General features: G+C 48.4%; 1 protein-coding gene across 1 annotated transcript in view; it reads right to left on the bottom strand.

Moving 5' to 3' along the window:
- Positions 1 to 12,863, bottom strand: part of LOC120388133 — a 736,578-nt gene that overhangs the window by 402,076 nt on the left and 321,639 nt on the right. Inside the window, 4 exon segments of the mRNA XM_039509761.1 lie at positions 4,783 to 5,112; positions 6,957 to 7,286; positions 9,516 to 9,542; positions 11,463 to 11,489. Coding sequence (XP_039365695.1) covers positions 4,783 to 5,112; positions 6,957 to 7,286; positions 9,516 to 9,542; positions 11,463 to 11,489 — 714 coding nt within the window.

The following is a 12,863-nucleotide window of genomic DNA, read 5'->3' as shown; positions in this document are numbered from 1 at the left end:
TTCACCTCATACAGTGCAATCTCTTTATTGTGAAAGTGCAATTGACAAACGTAGAAATTTTTTTGTTACATAATTGCACTCAAAAAAACCCCAACCAATGGAAAACTTAGAGCCTACACATCCTCTCAGTCTTGCTTCTTGTTCAGCCAATCGCTCAGACAAACCAGTTTGTTTACATTTACGGGAGATAATGCTGCCTGCTTCTTATTTGCAGTGTCACCCGAAAGTGAGAAGAGGCGTTTGCATGGCACTTTTATAGGTGGCATTGCAAGGTATTTACTTGCCAGATATGTTAAACATTCCCAGACTCCTTCATGCTTTGGCCACCATTCCAGACGACATACTAACATATTCATGATGCTCGTCAAAAAAGCAAGGTGTTAATGTAATTTGTGACTGAAATTTTTAGGGGAGAATTGTGCATCTCCTGCTATGTATTTTACCTGCATTCTGCCATATCTTTCATGTTACAGTAGTCTAGGATGATGACTCAGCAAATATTGCTCATTTTAAGAACACCTTCACTGCAGATTTCACAAAATGCAAAGAAGGTACCTGTGACGCTCTGTACCTTGGGGGAGCACCCCCATGTTCATCCTTATAAAAGGACTGTGTGGTTTCCAATGTAAAGTTTGTCATGCTGGGTGTCTTCGGAAGGCTCATGATGCACCGAGGATTGTTCTTATAGTGATGTTATAGTAATCGTTGTTGCAGTAATCTTATAGGTTATAATTTCATGTATATAGTTATGAGGCTGAAAATGTATCGTCATGGCTTAAAATAAGCCCAGGCAAAAACTCTCTAAGAGCAGAGGGGCAGTTCACGTCTCATCAAGGCATGCATGGGACAAACCCAGTCCAGCCTCACAGGAACAAAGGACGCTGGCCTAAGCAGCAAAAAAAGGATGTGTTGGACTCTCGAAGGAGTCACCCTCCTTCCTTTGGTCAGTTTGAGACTGCGATAAGGTAATGCTCACCTGACTCTGAAGGCGGGGGTGGGGGCAAAGCCAAGAGTGAAGAAAGAACATGATAAAAGGGAGAGATGTTTGCCAGGCTCTTCCTCTCTCTTCCACCTACATCTACAGACACCACCAGCAGCAAGTGACTGAAGCGCTGATCAAAGGGGAGAGCCTGGCTCAAGAGCAACCAGCCAGTCTGTGGTGAGAAGCATCTAAGTTTGTAAGGGCATTGAAAGTGTCCAGATCAGCTTAGAATGGGTTTTTCTTTTATTTCATTTGACCAAATCTGACTTGTTGTGCTTTGACTTATAATCACTTAATCTATCTTTATGGTTAATAAATTGGTTTGTTTATTCTACCTGAAGCAGCGCGTTTGGTTTGAAGTGTGTCAGAGATTCCCCTTGGGATAACAAGCCTGGTACATATCAATTTCTTTGTTAAATTGACACACTCATATAAGGTCTCAGTGTCCAGTGGGCATAACTGGACACTGCAAAATGGAGGTTCCTAGGATAGTGCCTGGGACCGGAGATATTGGCTAGTGTCATTCGGTTGCACAATCCAAGGAGCAGCTTCCATGCCAGCGGCTGTGCAGTTATTGTTTGTAAATCATTCTACATTTGTAAGTTCAACTTTCCAGATAAAGAGCTGGCACAACAGTACTTGCATAAAGTGAATTGAAAATACTATTTCTTGTGTTTCTTTTTTACAGTGCAAATATTTGTAATAAAAAATAAATATAAAGTGAGCACTGTACACTTTGTATTCTGAATTGTATTTGAAAGCAATGTATTTCAAAATGTAGAAAACATCCCAAAAATTGAAATAAATTGTATTCTATTATTGTGTAAAGGGGCGATTACTTGTGCAATTAATCATGAACAATTTTTATCTCACAATTAATGACAATTTTTTAAATAACTTGACAGCCCTACTCCCCACCACTACCATGCAGCCACCTGTGGGGTGGAACAGAGTAGATGAGGGACAGAGAACAGAAACTCATGGGCTCTGTAATAAAAAAATTAATAATGATTGGAGATATAACAATCTCCTAGAACTGAAAGGGACCTTGAAAGGTCATTGAGTCCAGCCCCCTGCATTCACTAGCAGAACCAATTTTTGCCCAAGATCTCTAAGTGGCTCCCTCAAGGATTGAATTCACAACCCTGGGTTTAGCAGGTTAATGCTCAAACCACTGAGCTATCCCTCCCCCCAAAAGGGAAGGGAGTGTAGAAGAGGAAGTGAGGAAGAACGTGTCTCTAGTCACAGCAGTTGGGCATATTACAGGTTCAGGGGTAATTAGCTGAGATGTAGATCACCCGGAGTGATGGGGAAAAGAACCCCACACATCATAAAGGGATCCCTCAGTGGCTGCAGGAACCATTCAACCCCAAATCCCACAAATGGGATCTCCGGTTACCCAGCACCCCATTGTGCTGTAGTGGGGCAGAGGGATCAGAGCGATCAGCGATAGGGAGGGTCTCTCACGTACTGCTCCCTGCAGCACAGATCCTAAGTACTGAGCTGAGGTACTGAGGACAGCCCTGACTGTGAGGGGAGATCACCCCCAAAAGAGCCCCCATCCTGCTCCCTGCAGCACAGGCCTGTACAACTGCATGGGAGAAATGGGGTCAGAACTGACACCATGAGAAGAGCGACACTTACTGTGACCCCGAACCAGCTCCCTGCAGTACACACCCTTAGCACCATACTGGGGTGCTCCCAAGGTCCCATTCTGCCACAGAGGAGTCTGCCCACAGATAACTAGATGCCAACTGGTAGAGGGCACAGGGATGCCTAGAGTTATATGGCAATCCCCTGGGTGAGATATATGCACAATAGCTCAACAAACGTGGCATGTGAGGTATCTACCAAGAGCCAGCAGCCCACTGGTCGACCTAATGGGAACAAGATGTTTGTATCGGACATAGCTGATGAGAGATGTAAAATGTAGAATATGAGGCTCAGAGGTGTTGAAGTGAAGCTTGTCACCTGCGCCATGGCAATCCCTTCGGCTGAGTCAATCAGCACATAGAACAAAGCACAGCTGTGGAGACAGGCAATATTCACTGTCTTGGCTCAGTTGGGACATGAGAATTTACAAAAACAAAGGACCCTCAACAGAAGTCTCTCAAGATTGACCCCCCTCTGGGAAGAGACAATGGTCTGTACCTACAAAGAAAGAAGAGAGGGGACAAGAGCTCCCTTTCACCCAGGAGGCGGCTGACAGTGTTTGTCTCAGGAACAGGAAGTCACAGCCAGGCCTGGAGTAAAACCCTGGAAGGACTGTGGGGTGAGCGTTGCTCTACCAGACAGAAAAGTATCTCGTTCAATGAGTCTAGGCTATAGTCAGCGTGGTATGATTTTATTGGCCAAGGAACAATTTCTTTACAACCCGTCTCCTTGCTGCCCCTCGAATCGCTACACTCTGTGAAATCACTGGTCCTTGGTGTGACTATGAAGGGATCTAGGGCTGTGCATTGATCGGGGCAGAGATCGGAGGTGGAACGGGTCACCTTGGGACCTTGTTCCTTTCGGAACAGAAGATCTGTGACTGCTCTGAAGGCCCAGCGAGGCAGAGACTGGATGCCGCAAAGGGACTCTCGGAGGGCCGAAGGGTGAAGTGTCCCTATTGCCAACTTGGAGAGAGATCACCCCCAACCCCACAAGGCCTAGAGTGTCGCCGAGGGAGTCGGGGAGCTGACCCCCAGTGGGCACAGACAAGGCTTCCTCATGCTAGGGTCCCATGGCACCGCACTAGGGCATTAGGGCAAGCACAACTGCAAAGAGAGAGAGCCCCTGTCATATACAGACAGTTAAGGGTTAATGCCTCTTTGACCTGTAAAGGGTTACGAAGTTCACCTAGCCTAGCTGACACCTGACCAGAGGAACCAATGGGGGGACAAGATTTTTCAAGAGGAAGGAGGGAAGTTTTCCTTTGTCTCAGAGTCCATTAAAATTCTGTGCCGGAGTGAAAAAGATCAAGGAATCACCCGGGGTAGTGAGTATTAGAGAAGAAATAAATAGGTTTATGTTTATTTTTTTGTGTGAGTTGTCTTGTACATTAGAGGGATAATCAAATTGGGATTTCTTTTGTGTAGCTAAGGTTTTGCCCAGGGGAACATTCTCTGTGTTTTCAATCTGTTGTTTGTGAGAGAAGCTTGTATGCTCTCTCCCAGAGGTTTTCTTTTCACCTTTCTTTTTAAGAACCTGATTGATTTTTTCCTTGTTTTAAGATCCAAGGGGTTTGGATTGGTGTTCACCAGGAAATTGGTGGAGAAGACTCTCAAGGTTACCCAGGGAAGGGTTACGGTACTTGGGAGGGAGAGATTTTGGAGGGGTGGTGGGGGAGACAGAGTTTCCCAAATGACTCATAAACAGCTGTTTTAAACTATTTGGGTGGTGGCAGCAACCAGATCTAAGTTGGTAATTAAGCTTAGGTGTTCTCATGCAGGTCCCCACATCTGTATCCTAAAGTTCAGAGTGCGGGTGAAACCTATGACAGACCCCTACTGACACACCCCTACCTGCAGCACAGGCGCCCTTTGGGGCCAGCACTGACATCAAGGGGAGAGCGTGAGCATCCCCTACTGAGCCCCCACACTGCTCCCTGCAGCACAGGCCCAAAGAGCAACACAGACTAATTAGGGTCAGCAGAGACGGAGAGGAGACAGCTCTCTACTTCAACCCCCATATTGCTCCCCGAAAGCACAGGCCTCAAGCGCCATGCTGGGGTCATTACCGGCTGTGAGAGAACAATGCCCCGTAATGTGCTTCCCACCCTGCTCCCTGAAACAGGCAGGGTGGTAGATGAAGGTTACCTGAGCACACAACACCGGCATCTTCTCCGTGGTTACAGTTATGGGTTCCCCAAGGCCGAGCCCCGCAATCAGAGAGGGCATTTTCTGTCCCTGTGCAGTTGACGCCATCCAGCCAGATACGATCAGATCCTTGCCTAAATCGAGCCCCTCCTGGGGCTGATAACGCCGTCCCACAGCCCAGCTGTCTGCACACGACTCCAGCATCAGTTATGTCCCAGTTGTCATCACACACGGTTCCCCACACCTGGTTGTAAAGCACCTCGACCCTCCCAGCGCAGCGAGTCGAACCATTCACCAGTCGGAGCTGAGCCACTTCTGAGATGCCAGTGTCTGCAAACACCCAAGGGGATAAACACTCAGGGAGGTTCCTGTGCATCTGACCTCTCGTGTGGCTGGAGGATGTAGCACCTCCCGCCAACGGATCTGACCGATCTCTGCACACAGCAACTGCCTGTCAAGGGCTCCCCATCACTGACCAGGCTAATCACTTGGGCAATGTTGAAGTTTGTCCACTCCCCTCCCAGCCAGCTCTCACCTAGTTAGGCAGACTGGACGGCAGTCTGTCCTACTGCTCCCACTAGAGCACTTAATTAAAAAGATGACCCCCGGGACTGATGGCAGGAAGCTTCTGGGAAGAAGATTTACACCCTCACTCCTGGCGCTGGTATTCATAGATACATAGAGTTCAACAAATATCGACTTGTGACATACCCGGAAGAAGAAGACTCCCCCCACTGACATGCAGCCACTTCTGGGATAAGACAGGACAGCTGAGAAACAGGAGAGGGAATATGTAGGCTGTGTAGGGCAGGAAGTGAGGAAGAATTGCTTCTCCTGTGTCCTGCTCTTGGGGAAGTTACAACTTCAGGACTAATTCCCTGAAATGCAAATCTGCCGGAACACTGTGATTGGGAACTGGACTCTTGAGAAATTGGCCCTGGATTTTTAGTTGGAGTGAGCGGCTGCAAGCTCCATTGACACCAAACCAACCAGTGGGAGCTACAGTTACCCAGGTCCCCATTGTTCCTCAGAGGAGTCTGGCCCAGAGATAAATAGACTCCAACTGGTAGAGGGCACAGGTTTGCCTAGTGTTATACCGGGATCCCCTGGATGACATATATGCACAATAGCTCACTAGAGGTGCTATGTGAGGTCTCTACCAAGAGACAGCATCCCACTCGTCACCCTAATGGGGGCAAGATGTTTGGATGGGACGTAGTTGAAGAGAGATGTAAAATGTAGAATATGAGGCTCCAGAAGTGCTGAAGTGAAACTTGTCACCTGCACCATGGCAACCTTTTCGGCTGAGCCAATCAGCACACAGAACAAAGCACAGCTGTGGAGACAGGCTATATTCACTGTCTGGGCCAATTCGGGGCCTGAGAATTTGGAAAGACAAAGGCCAGGCTCTAGTCAGCGTGGTATGATTTTATGGGCCATGGAACCATTTTTTTCTAACCCGTCTCCTTGCTACCCCTTGAATCGCTACACTCTGTGAAATCATTTGTCCTTGGTTTGAATATGAAGGAATCTAGGGCTGTGTGTTGATCGGGGCAGAGATGGGAGGTGCAACGGGTCACCTTGAGACCCTGTTCCTTTGGGAGCAGAAGATCTGTGACTGCTGTGAATGCCCAGCGAGACAGGGACTGGATGCTACAAAGGGACTCTCGGTGGGCCGAAGAGTGAATGTCCCTATTGCCAATCTGGAGAGAGGTCACCCTCCACCCCACAAGGCCTAGAGGGCACATCTTGTGTGGCCTGTGGCCAAAGGAGTTGGGGAGCTGACCCCCAGCGGGCACAGACAAGGCTTCCTCATTGTAGGGGCGCATGGCACCGCACTAGGGCATTAGGGCCAGCACAACTGCAAAGGGAGAAAGCCCCCTACTGACTCACCCCTACCTGCACCACGGGCCCCCTTTGGGGCCAGCACTGACATCAAGAGGAAAGTGTGAATGTCCCCTACTGAGCCCCAACACCTCTCTCTTCAGCACAGGGCAGTTAGGGTCAGCACAGACTGAGAGGAGAGGGCTCTCTACGGGACCCGCCAAATTGCTCTCTGAAGCATAGGCCCCAAGCGCCATGCTGGGGTCAGTACTGGCTGTGAGAGGACAACGCCCCGTAATGTGCTTCCCAGCCTGCTCCCTGAAACAGGCAGGGTGGTAGATGAAGGTTACCTGAGCACACAACACCGGCATCTTCTCCGTGGTTACAGTTATTGTCTCCCCAAGGCTGAGCCCCGCAACTGGAGAGGGCAACTTCTGTCCCTGTGCAGGTGACGTCATCCAGCCAGATAGGGTCAGATCCTCGCCCAAATCGAGCCCCTCCTGGGGCTGATAACGCCGTCCCACAGCCCAGCTGCCTGCACACGACTTCGGCCTCAGTTAAATCCCAGTTGTCATCACACACGGTTCCCCACTGCTGTTTGTGAAGCACCTCGACTCTCCCAGTGCAGCGACTCGAACCATTCACCAGTCGGAGCTGAGCCACTTCTGAGATGCCTGAGTCTGCAAACACCCAAGGGAATAAACACTCAGGGATGGTGCTTGTTCCGTATAGTTTGCTCTGGCTGCCATTCAGTCCCAGTGTGGCAGACTGGTTGGTTCAGGTAGGCTGGGAATGGGACACTGCGGGGTTCCTCTCTGGAGGTCACCAGCTCTGATCCAGCCCCAAGTATTGGGGAATAGCTGACTCGTGGGATGGAGAATGGGACACAGGGTCTTTCTCTCCAGGGGATGCTGGCTCCGGTACAGTCTGTGCGAGGGGGATGACCTGATGCAGTACATTGGGGGAAGGAGACCTGAGGCTGCTTCCCCGGAGGGCACCATTTCCCGTTTCATACCAGCTCAGCCCAGTGGCTGGTGTGGGGGGAACAGGCACTTGGGCTTTCACATCTGGGGCCCTGGGTCCAAGCTGGTAGTGAGTGGAAGTTGCAGCCATTGCAGCTTTCTGATGCCCAAAATGTGAAATGAGCTGCTGGGGTTAATCCCCCTCCATGACAGGACAGGTGGGTGCAGGCCAAGCCAGTCCTCAGTCTGAGCGGCTCCCAGCCGAGGGGCAAATGGGAAAAACTGGTCAGGAGACTGAACTGCCGTTTGCCCCTGCCTGGGCTTCCTCCCTGTATGCACCCCGATGACCCTGCCTGGCCAGTGCCAACAGCAGCAGCCTCACGGGTTGTAGTTCTGCTTCCCAAAGACTCCCCTGGGGCTGATTCAGCTCCTCTATATTCCACAGTGTCCAGACAGACATGGCCACTCATATGCTGAACTGAGCACCCGCGTGTGGTGATGTCACCATGGCAGCCCATCCCCTGGTACCCCACCCCCACCTCTCACAGGCCCAGGTAGCATCACGGCCCCCAGTGTCAGTACACAGCACCTCCCTTTGCCCTGTGCAGGGGTGGGGCCACTCACCAGCCACAGCCAGAGCTGTGATGATACAAGTCTAACAATAACTAAAGACAAAATATCTGTTTGGGCAGATCCTATCCCAGGGTAAATCTGGGGTCACCTCAGACTGACACAGCTCAAACAGCCGCTGCCAGAGCCAAAATTTCAATCAGCCTTACTGGGCAAGGGTGAGCCCTTCGGATGCTGGATGCCTGGGGATTTCCACCGGTATCCAACAGCCAGAATGCCCTGCACTCTGCCACACAGCCCGCCTTGTTAACAATTCACTGTTGGGGAAACTAGGACACGTAGTGAGGAAGTGATGGGCTGAGACCATGGGGTGAGTCTGGTGGAGGCAGAGATTTGAACCCAGGTCTCCAGTCCTACACTTGAATAACTAGATTAAATAACCTTAACTTGTCTCTTCCTTACCCCAATTTATGAGAGAGCTGCACACTGCAGCATGCACCCCTATCATAAACAGATAGTTAAGGGTTAAGGTCTCTTTTACCTGTAAAGGGTTAACAAGCTCAGTAACCTGAGGAACACCTGACCAGAGGACCAATCAAGGGACAAGATAATTTCAAATCTCTGTGGAGGGAAGGCTTTGTCTGTGTCCTTTGTTTGGATTGCTGTTCTCTCTTTGGATTTAAGAGAGGCCAGACATATTCTTCAAGTTCTCCAAAGTTTCCTGAAGTATTTTCTTCTATTCAGTATAGTGAGTATTAGAAAGGCGAATTAGTCTTATAATTAATTTCTCCATTTGCAATTATGTGTTTGCTGAAGAAATATCTTTATTTCTGTTTGCTGTTACATTGATTATTCTGAGAAAGGAGGGAGTGGGAAGTCTCTCCAGGTTTACAGCTAGACCCTGTATATTTTCCATCCTGGTAATACAGAGATAGTGTACTTTTTTCTTTCTTTAATAAAATCTTTTCTTTTAGAACCTGAGTGATTTCTTCCCTTGTTTGGATTTTCAGGGGAAGGGGAGGGGGAAAAGTGAATCCCTCTTTGTTTGATTCAAGGCATTTGAATCAAGGTATCTCTCCCAAGGACAAGGGGAGGGGGAAGGAGGTGGGGGGAGGAATGGATTATTTCCCTTTGTGTTAAGATCCAAGGAAGTTGGGATCTGTGTTCCCCAGGGAAAGTTTGGGGGAAAAGAGAGTGTACTAGACACTGGAATTTCTAGTTGGTGGCAGCTTTTACCAGATCTAAACTAGGATTTAGTTTAGAGGAATCCATGCAGGTCCCCATCTTGTGAATGCTAAAGTTCAAAGTGGGGAATAAACCTATGACAAACCCACACATACAAACAGATCCACACCCTATGCCTATGTTTGTATTTACCTGTCATGGGGAATCCTGTCATGGAAGCTGAAAGAAAGCAAAGAGATGAGGTAAGTGTCTGTCTCTATGGCTGGACACCTTGGGAATCTCCAAACATTGGCTGACGTAAGCCGTGGCCTGAGTGAGCTCTCACCTGCCATCTCTCGATGCACTGAGAGAAAAGACTCAGCTGCATATTGTATTTCAGTGACCTATCTACTGCCTCTCAAGGAGGTGGACTGACCCTCCTGCCTCTCCTGTCAGCGTCGGTCACATCTACGCAGAAGTGCCAGAGCTGCAGAGCTGCCACTGTGCCACTGTAATGTTTCCAGTGCAGAAGAGCCCTAAGTAGCCGGCAAAACACAAGTCCTGGTGGGCGACGTCAGAACCAGTGACACTGCACCAGCCCTTCCAAACTGAGCCACCTACTTTCACACTGCCTGCACCTCTGAAGGAACCCTGCTCCCCTCAGGCCTGGCTCCCCCCAAACCTGGAGTTTGACAGCCCCACATGCTCTGTAATGGAGTGCTAAACTGTATTATACTGCTCAGCCACTAGGTGGTGATGTGTGTAAAATACAGTAATTCCTCACTTAACGTAGCTTTGGTCCTGAAAAATGTGACTTTAAGCAAAACAATGTTAAGCGAATCCAATTTCCCCATAAGAATTAATGGAAATAGGGGGGATCAGGTTCCAGGGAAAAAATTATTTGCCAGACAAAAGGCATTATATACATTTTAAACAATTTTAAACAAGCAATTTAATACAGGTATTAAACAGGCTGGCAGCCCCCCATCAGCTCCCCTACTCCCCCCAGTGCCTCCCATGTGCCGGCCGCCCCCAGGGATCAGCGCCTTTCCCCTACTCCCCCCGCCTCCTGCCAGTGGCAATCAGCTGTCTTGTGGTGCACAGCCTCCCCCCTTCCTCCCTCCCAGTGGTTTCCCCAGAAATTGAAATTAGGGAGGGTGTTCGAATTTATGGGGGGGGTGTCAGAGCCAATGAGATATAAAAAAGAGATATGAATAAAGTAAATGTTTTGTTAGGCTAATGCAAATTTAACATAAGGATAATACAAATTATACCAAAACATATAACAGGTCTAGATTTCTAACATTATATAATTTTTTTTTAAAAAATGTATTTAATTTCAATTGACTTTTGAAAAGTAAGCCATCATGGGATAAGGGGAAAGTCCTCTCATGGATCAAGATCTGGTTAAAAGGTGGGAAACAAAGGGTAGGAATAAATTATCAGTTTTTCAGAATAGAGAGAGATAAATAGTGGTATCCCTGAGGGGTTGGTACTGGGACCAGTACTGTTCAACATATTCATAAATGATCTAGAAAAATAAGTAAACAGTGAGGTGGCACAGCTCAAACAGCCACTGCCAGAGCCAAAATTTCAATCAGCCTTACTGGGCAAGGGTGAGCCCTTCAGATGCTGGATGGCTGGGGATTTCCACCGGTATCCAACAGCCAGAATGCCCTGCACTCTGCCACACAGCCCACCTTGTTAACAATTAACTTGTGGGGAAACTAGGACATATAGTGAGGAAGTGATGGGCTGAGACCATGCGGTGAGTCTGGTGGAGGCAGGAGTTGAACCCAGGTTTCCAGTCCTACACTTGAATGACTAGATTAAATAATCTTAACTCATCCCTTCCTCACCCCAATTTATGAGATAGCTGCACCCTGCAGCATGCACCCCACACATATGTCAAGTATCAGAGAGGTAGCCGTGTTAGTCTGGTTCTGTAAAAGCAGCAAAGAATCCTGTGGCACCTTATAGACTAACAGACATTTTGCAGCATGAGCTTTCGTGGGTGAATGCCCACTCCGACGAAGTGGGCATTCACCCATGAAAGCTCATGCTGCAAAACGTCTGTTAGTCTATAAGGTGCCACAGGATTCTTTGCTGCTCCCACACATATGGACAGACTCCACACCCTCTGCCTATGTTTGTATTTACCTGTCATGGGGAATCCTGTCATGGAAGCTGGAAGAAAGCAAAGAAATGAGGTAAGTCTCTGTCTCCATGGCTGGTCATGAGTAGTGAGGAAGTGACGGGTTGAGACCATGGGGTGAGTCTGGTGTGGGCAGGATTTGAACCCAGGTCTCCAGTCCTACATTTGAATTACTAGATTAAATAACCTTAACTCATTCCTTCCTCACCCCAATTTATGAGATAGCTGCACCCTGCAGCATGCACCCCACACATACGGACAGACTCCACACCTTCTGCCTATGTTTATATTTACCTGTCATGGGGAATCCTGTCATGGAAGCTGGAAGAAAGCAAAGAAATGAGGTAAGTCTCTGTATCCATGGCTGGTCACCATGGGGATCTCCAAACATTGGCTGATGTAAGCTGTGGCCTGAGTGAGCTCTCCCCTCACATCTCTTGATGCACTGAGAGAAAAGACTCAGCTGCATGTTATATTTCAGTGACCTATCTACTGCCTCTCATACAGGTGGATTGACCCTCCTGCCCCTCCTGTCGGCATCTGTCGCATCTACACAGAAGTGCTGTAGCTACAGAGCTGCCACCGTGCCACTGTAATGTTTCCAGTGCAGAAGAGTCCTAAGTAGCCGGCAAAAGACAAGACCTGGTGAGCGACGTCAGAACCAGTGACACTGCACCAGCCCTTCCAAACGAAGCCACCTCCTTTCACACTGCCTCCACCTCTGAAGGACCCCCACACCCTGCTCCCCTCACGCCTGGCTCCCCCACAACCTGGAGTTTGACAGCCCCACATGCTGTCTAATGAATTGCTAAGCTGTAGTATACTGCTCAGCCACTAGGTGGTGATGCATGTAAAATACTGTAATTCCCCACTTAACGTTGTCATTATGGTCCTGAAAAATGCGACTTTAAGCAAAACGATGTTTAAAAAATCCAATTTCCCGATAAGAATTAATGTAAATAGGGGGGATTAAGTTCCAGGAAAAATTTTTTTCCAGATAAAAGACATTATATACGTTATAAACAATTTTAAACAAGCAGTTTAATACAGGTATTAAACAGGCTAGCAGCCACCCATCAGCTCTCCTGCCCCCCCCCAGTGCCTTCCGCCTGCCGGTGGCCCCCAGGAATCAGCGTCTTCCCCCTACTCCCCCAGCCTCCTGCCCGTAGCAATCAGCTGTCTTGCAGTGCACAGCCTCCCACCTTCCTCCCTCCCTCTCAGTGGTTTCCCCAGAAATTGAAATTGTGGGGGTATTCGAATTTACAGGGGGGGTGTCAGAGCTGGTGAGAAATATAAAAGAGATATGAATAAAGTAAAATCTTTTGTTAGGATAATTCAAATTTAATGAAATCCCCCACTATTAATAAGTTCTTAATTTTCATAGCCTCTCTAATTTCCCTTAGCAT

The sequence above is a fragment of the Mauremys reevesii genome, linkage group 22, assembly GCF_016161935.1.
Source record: "Mauremys reevesii isolate NIE-2019 linkage group 22, ASM1616193v1, whole genome shotgun sequence".
NCBI classification, from domain to species: domain Eukaryota; kingdom Metazoa; phylum Chordata; order Testudines; family Geoemydidae; genus Mauremys; species Mauremys reevesii.
Note: the sequence above shows the minus strand (reverse complement) of the source record. Positions and strands in the feature narration are given on the sequence as shown.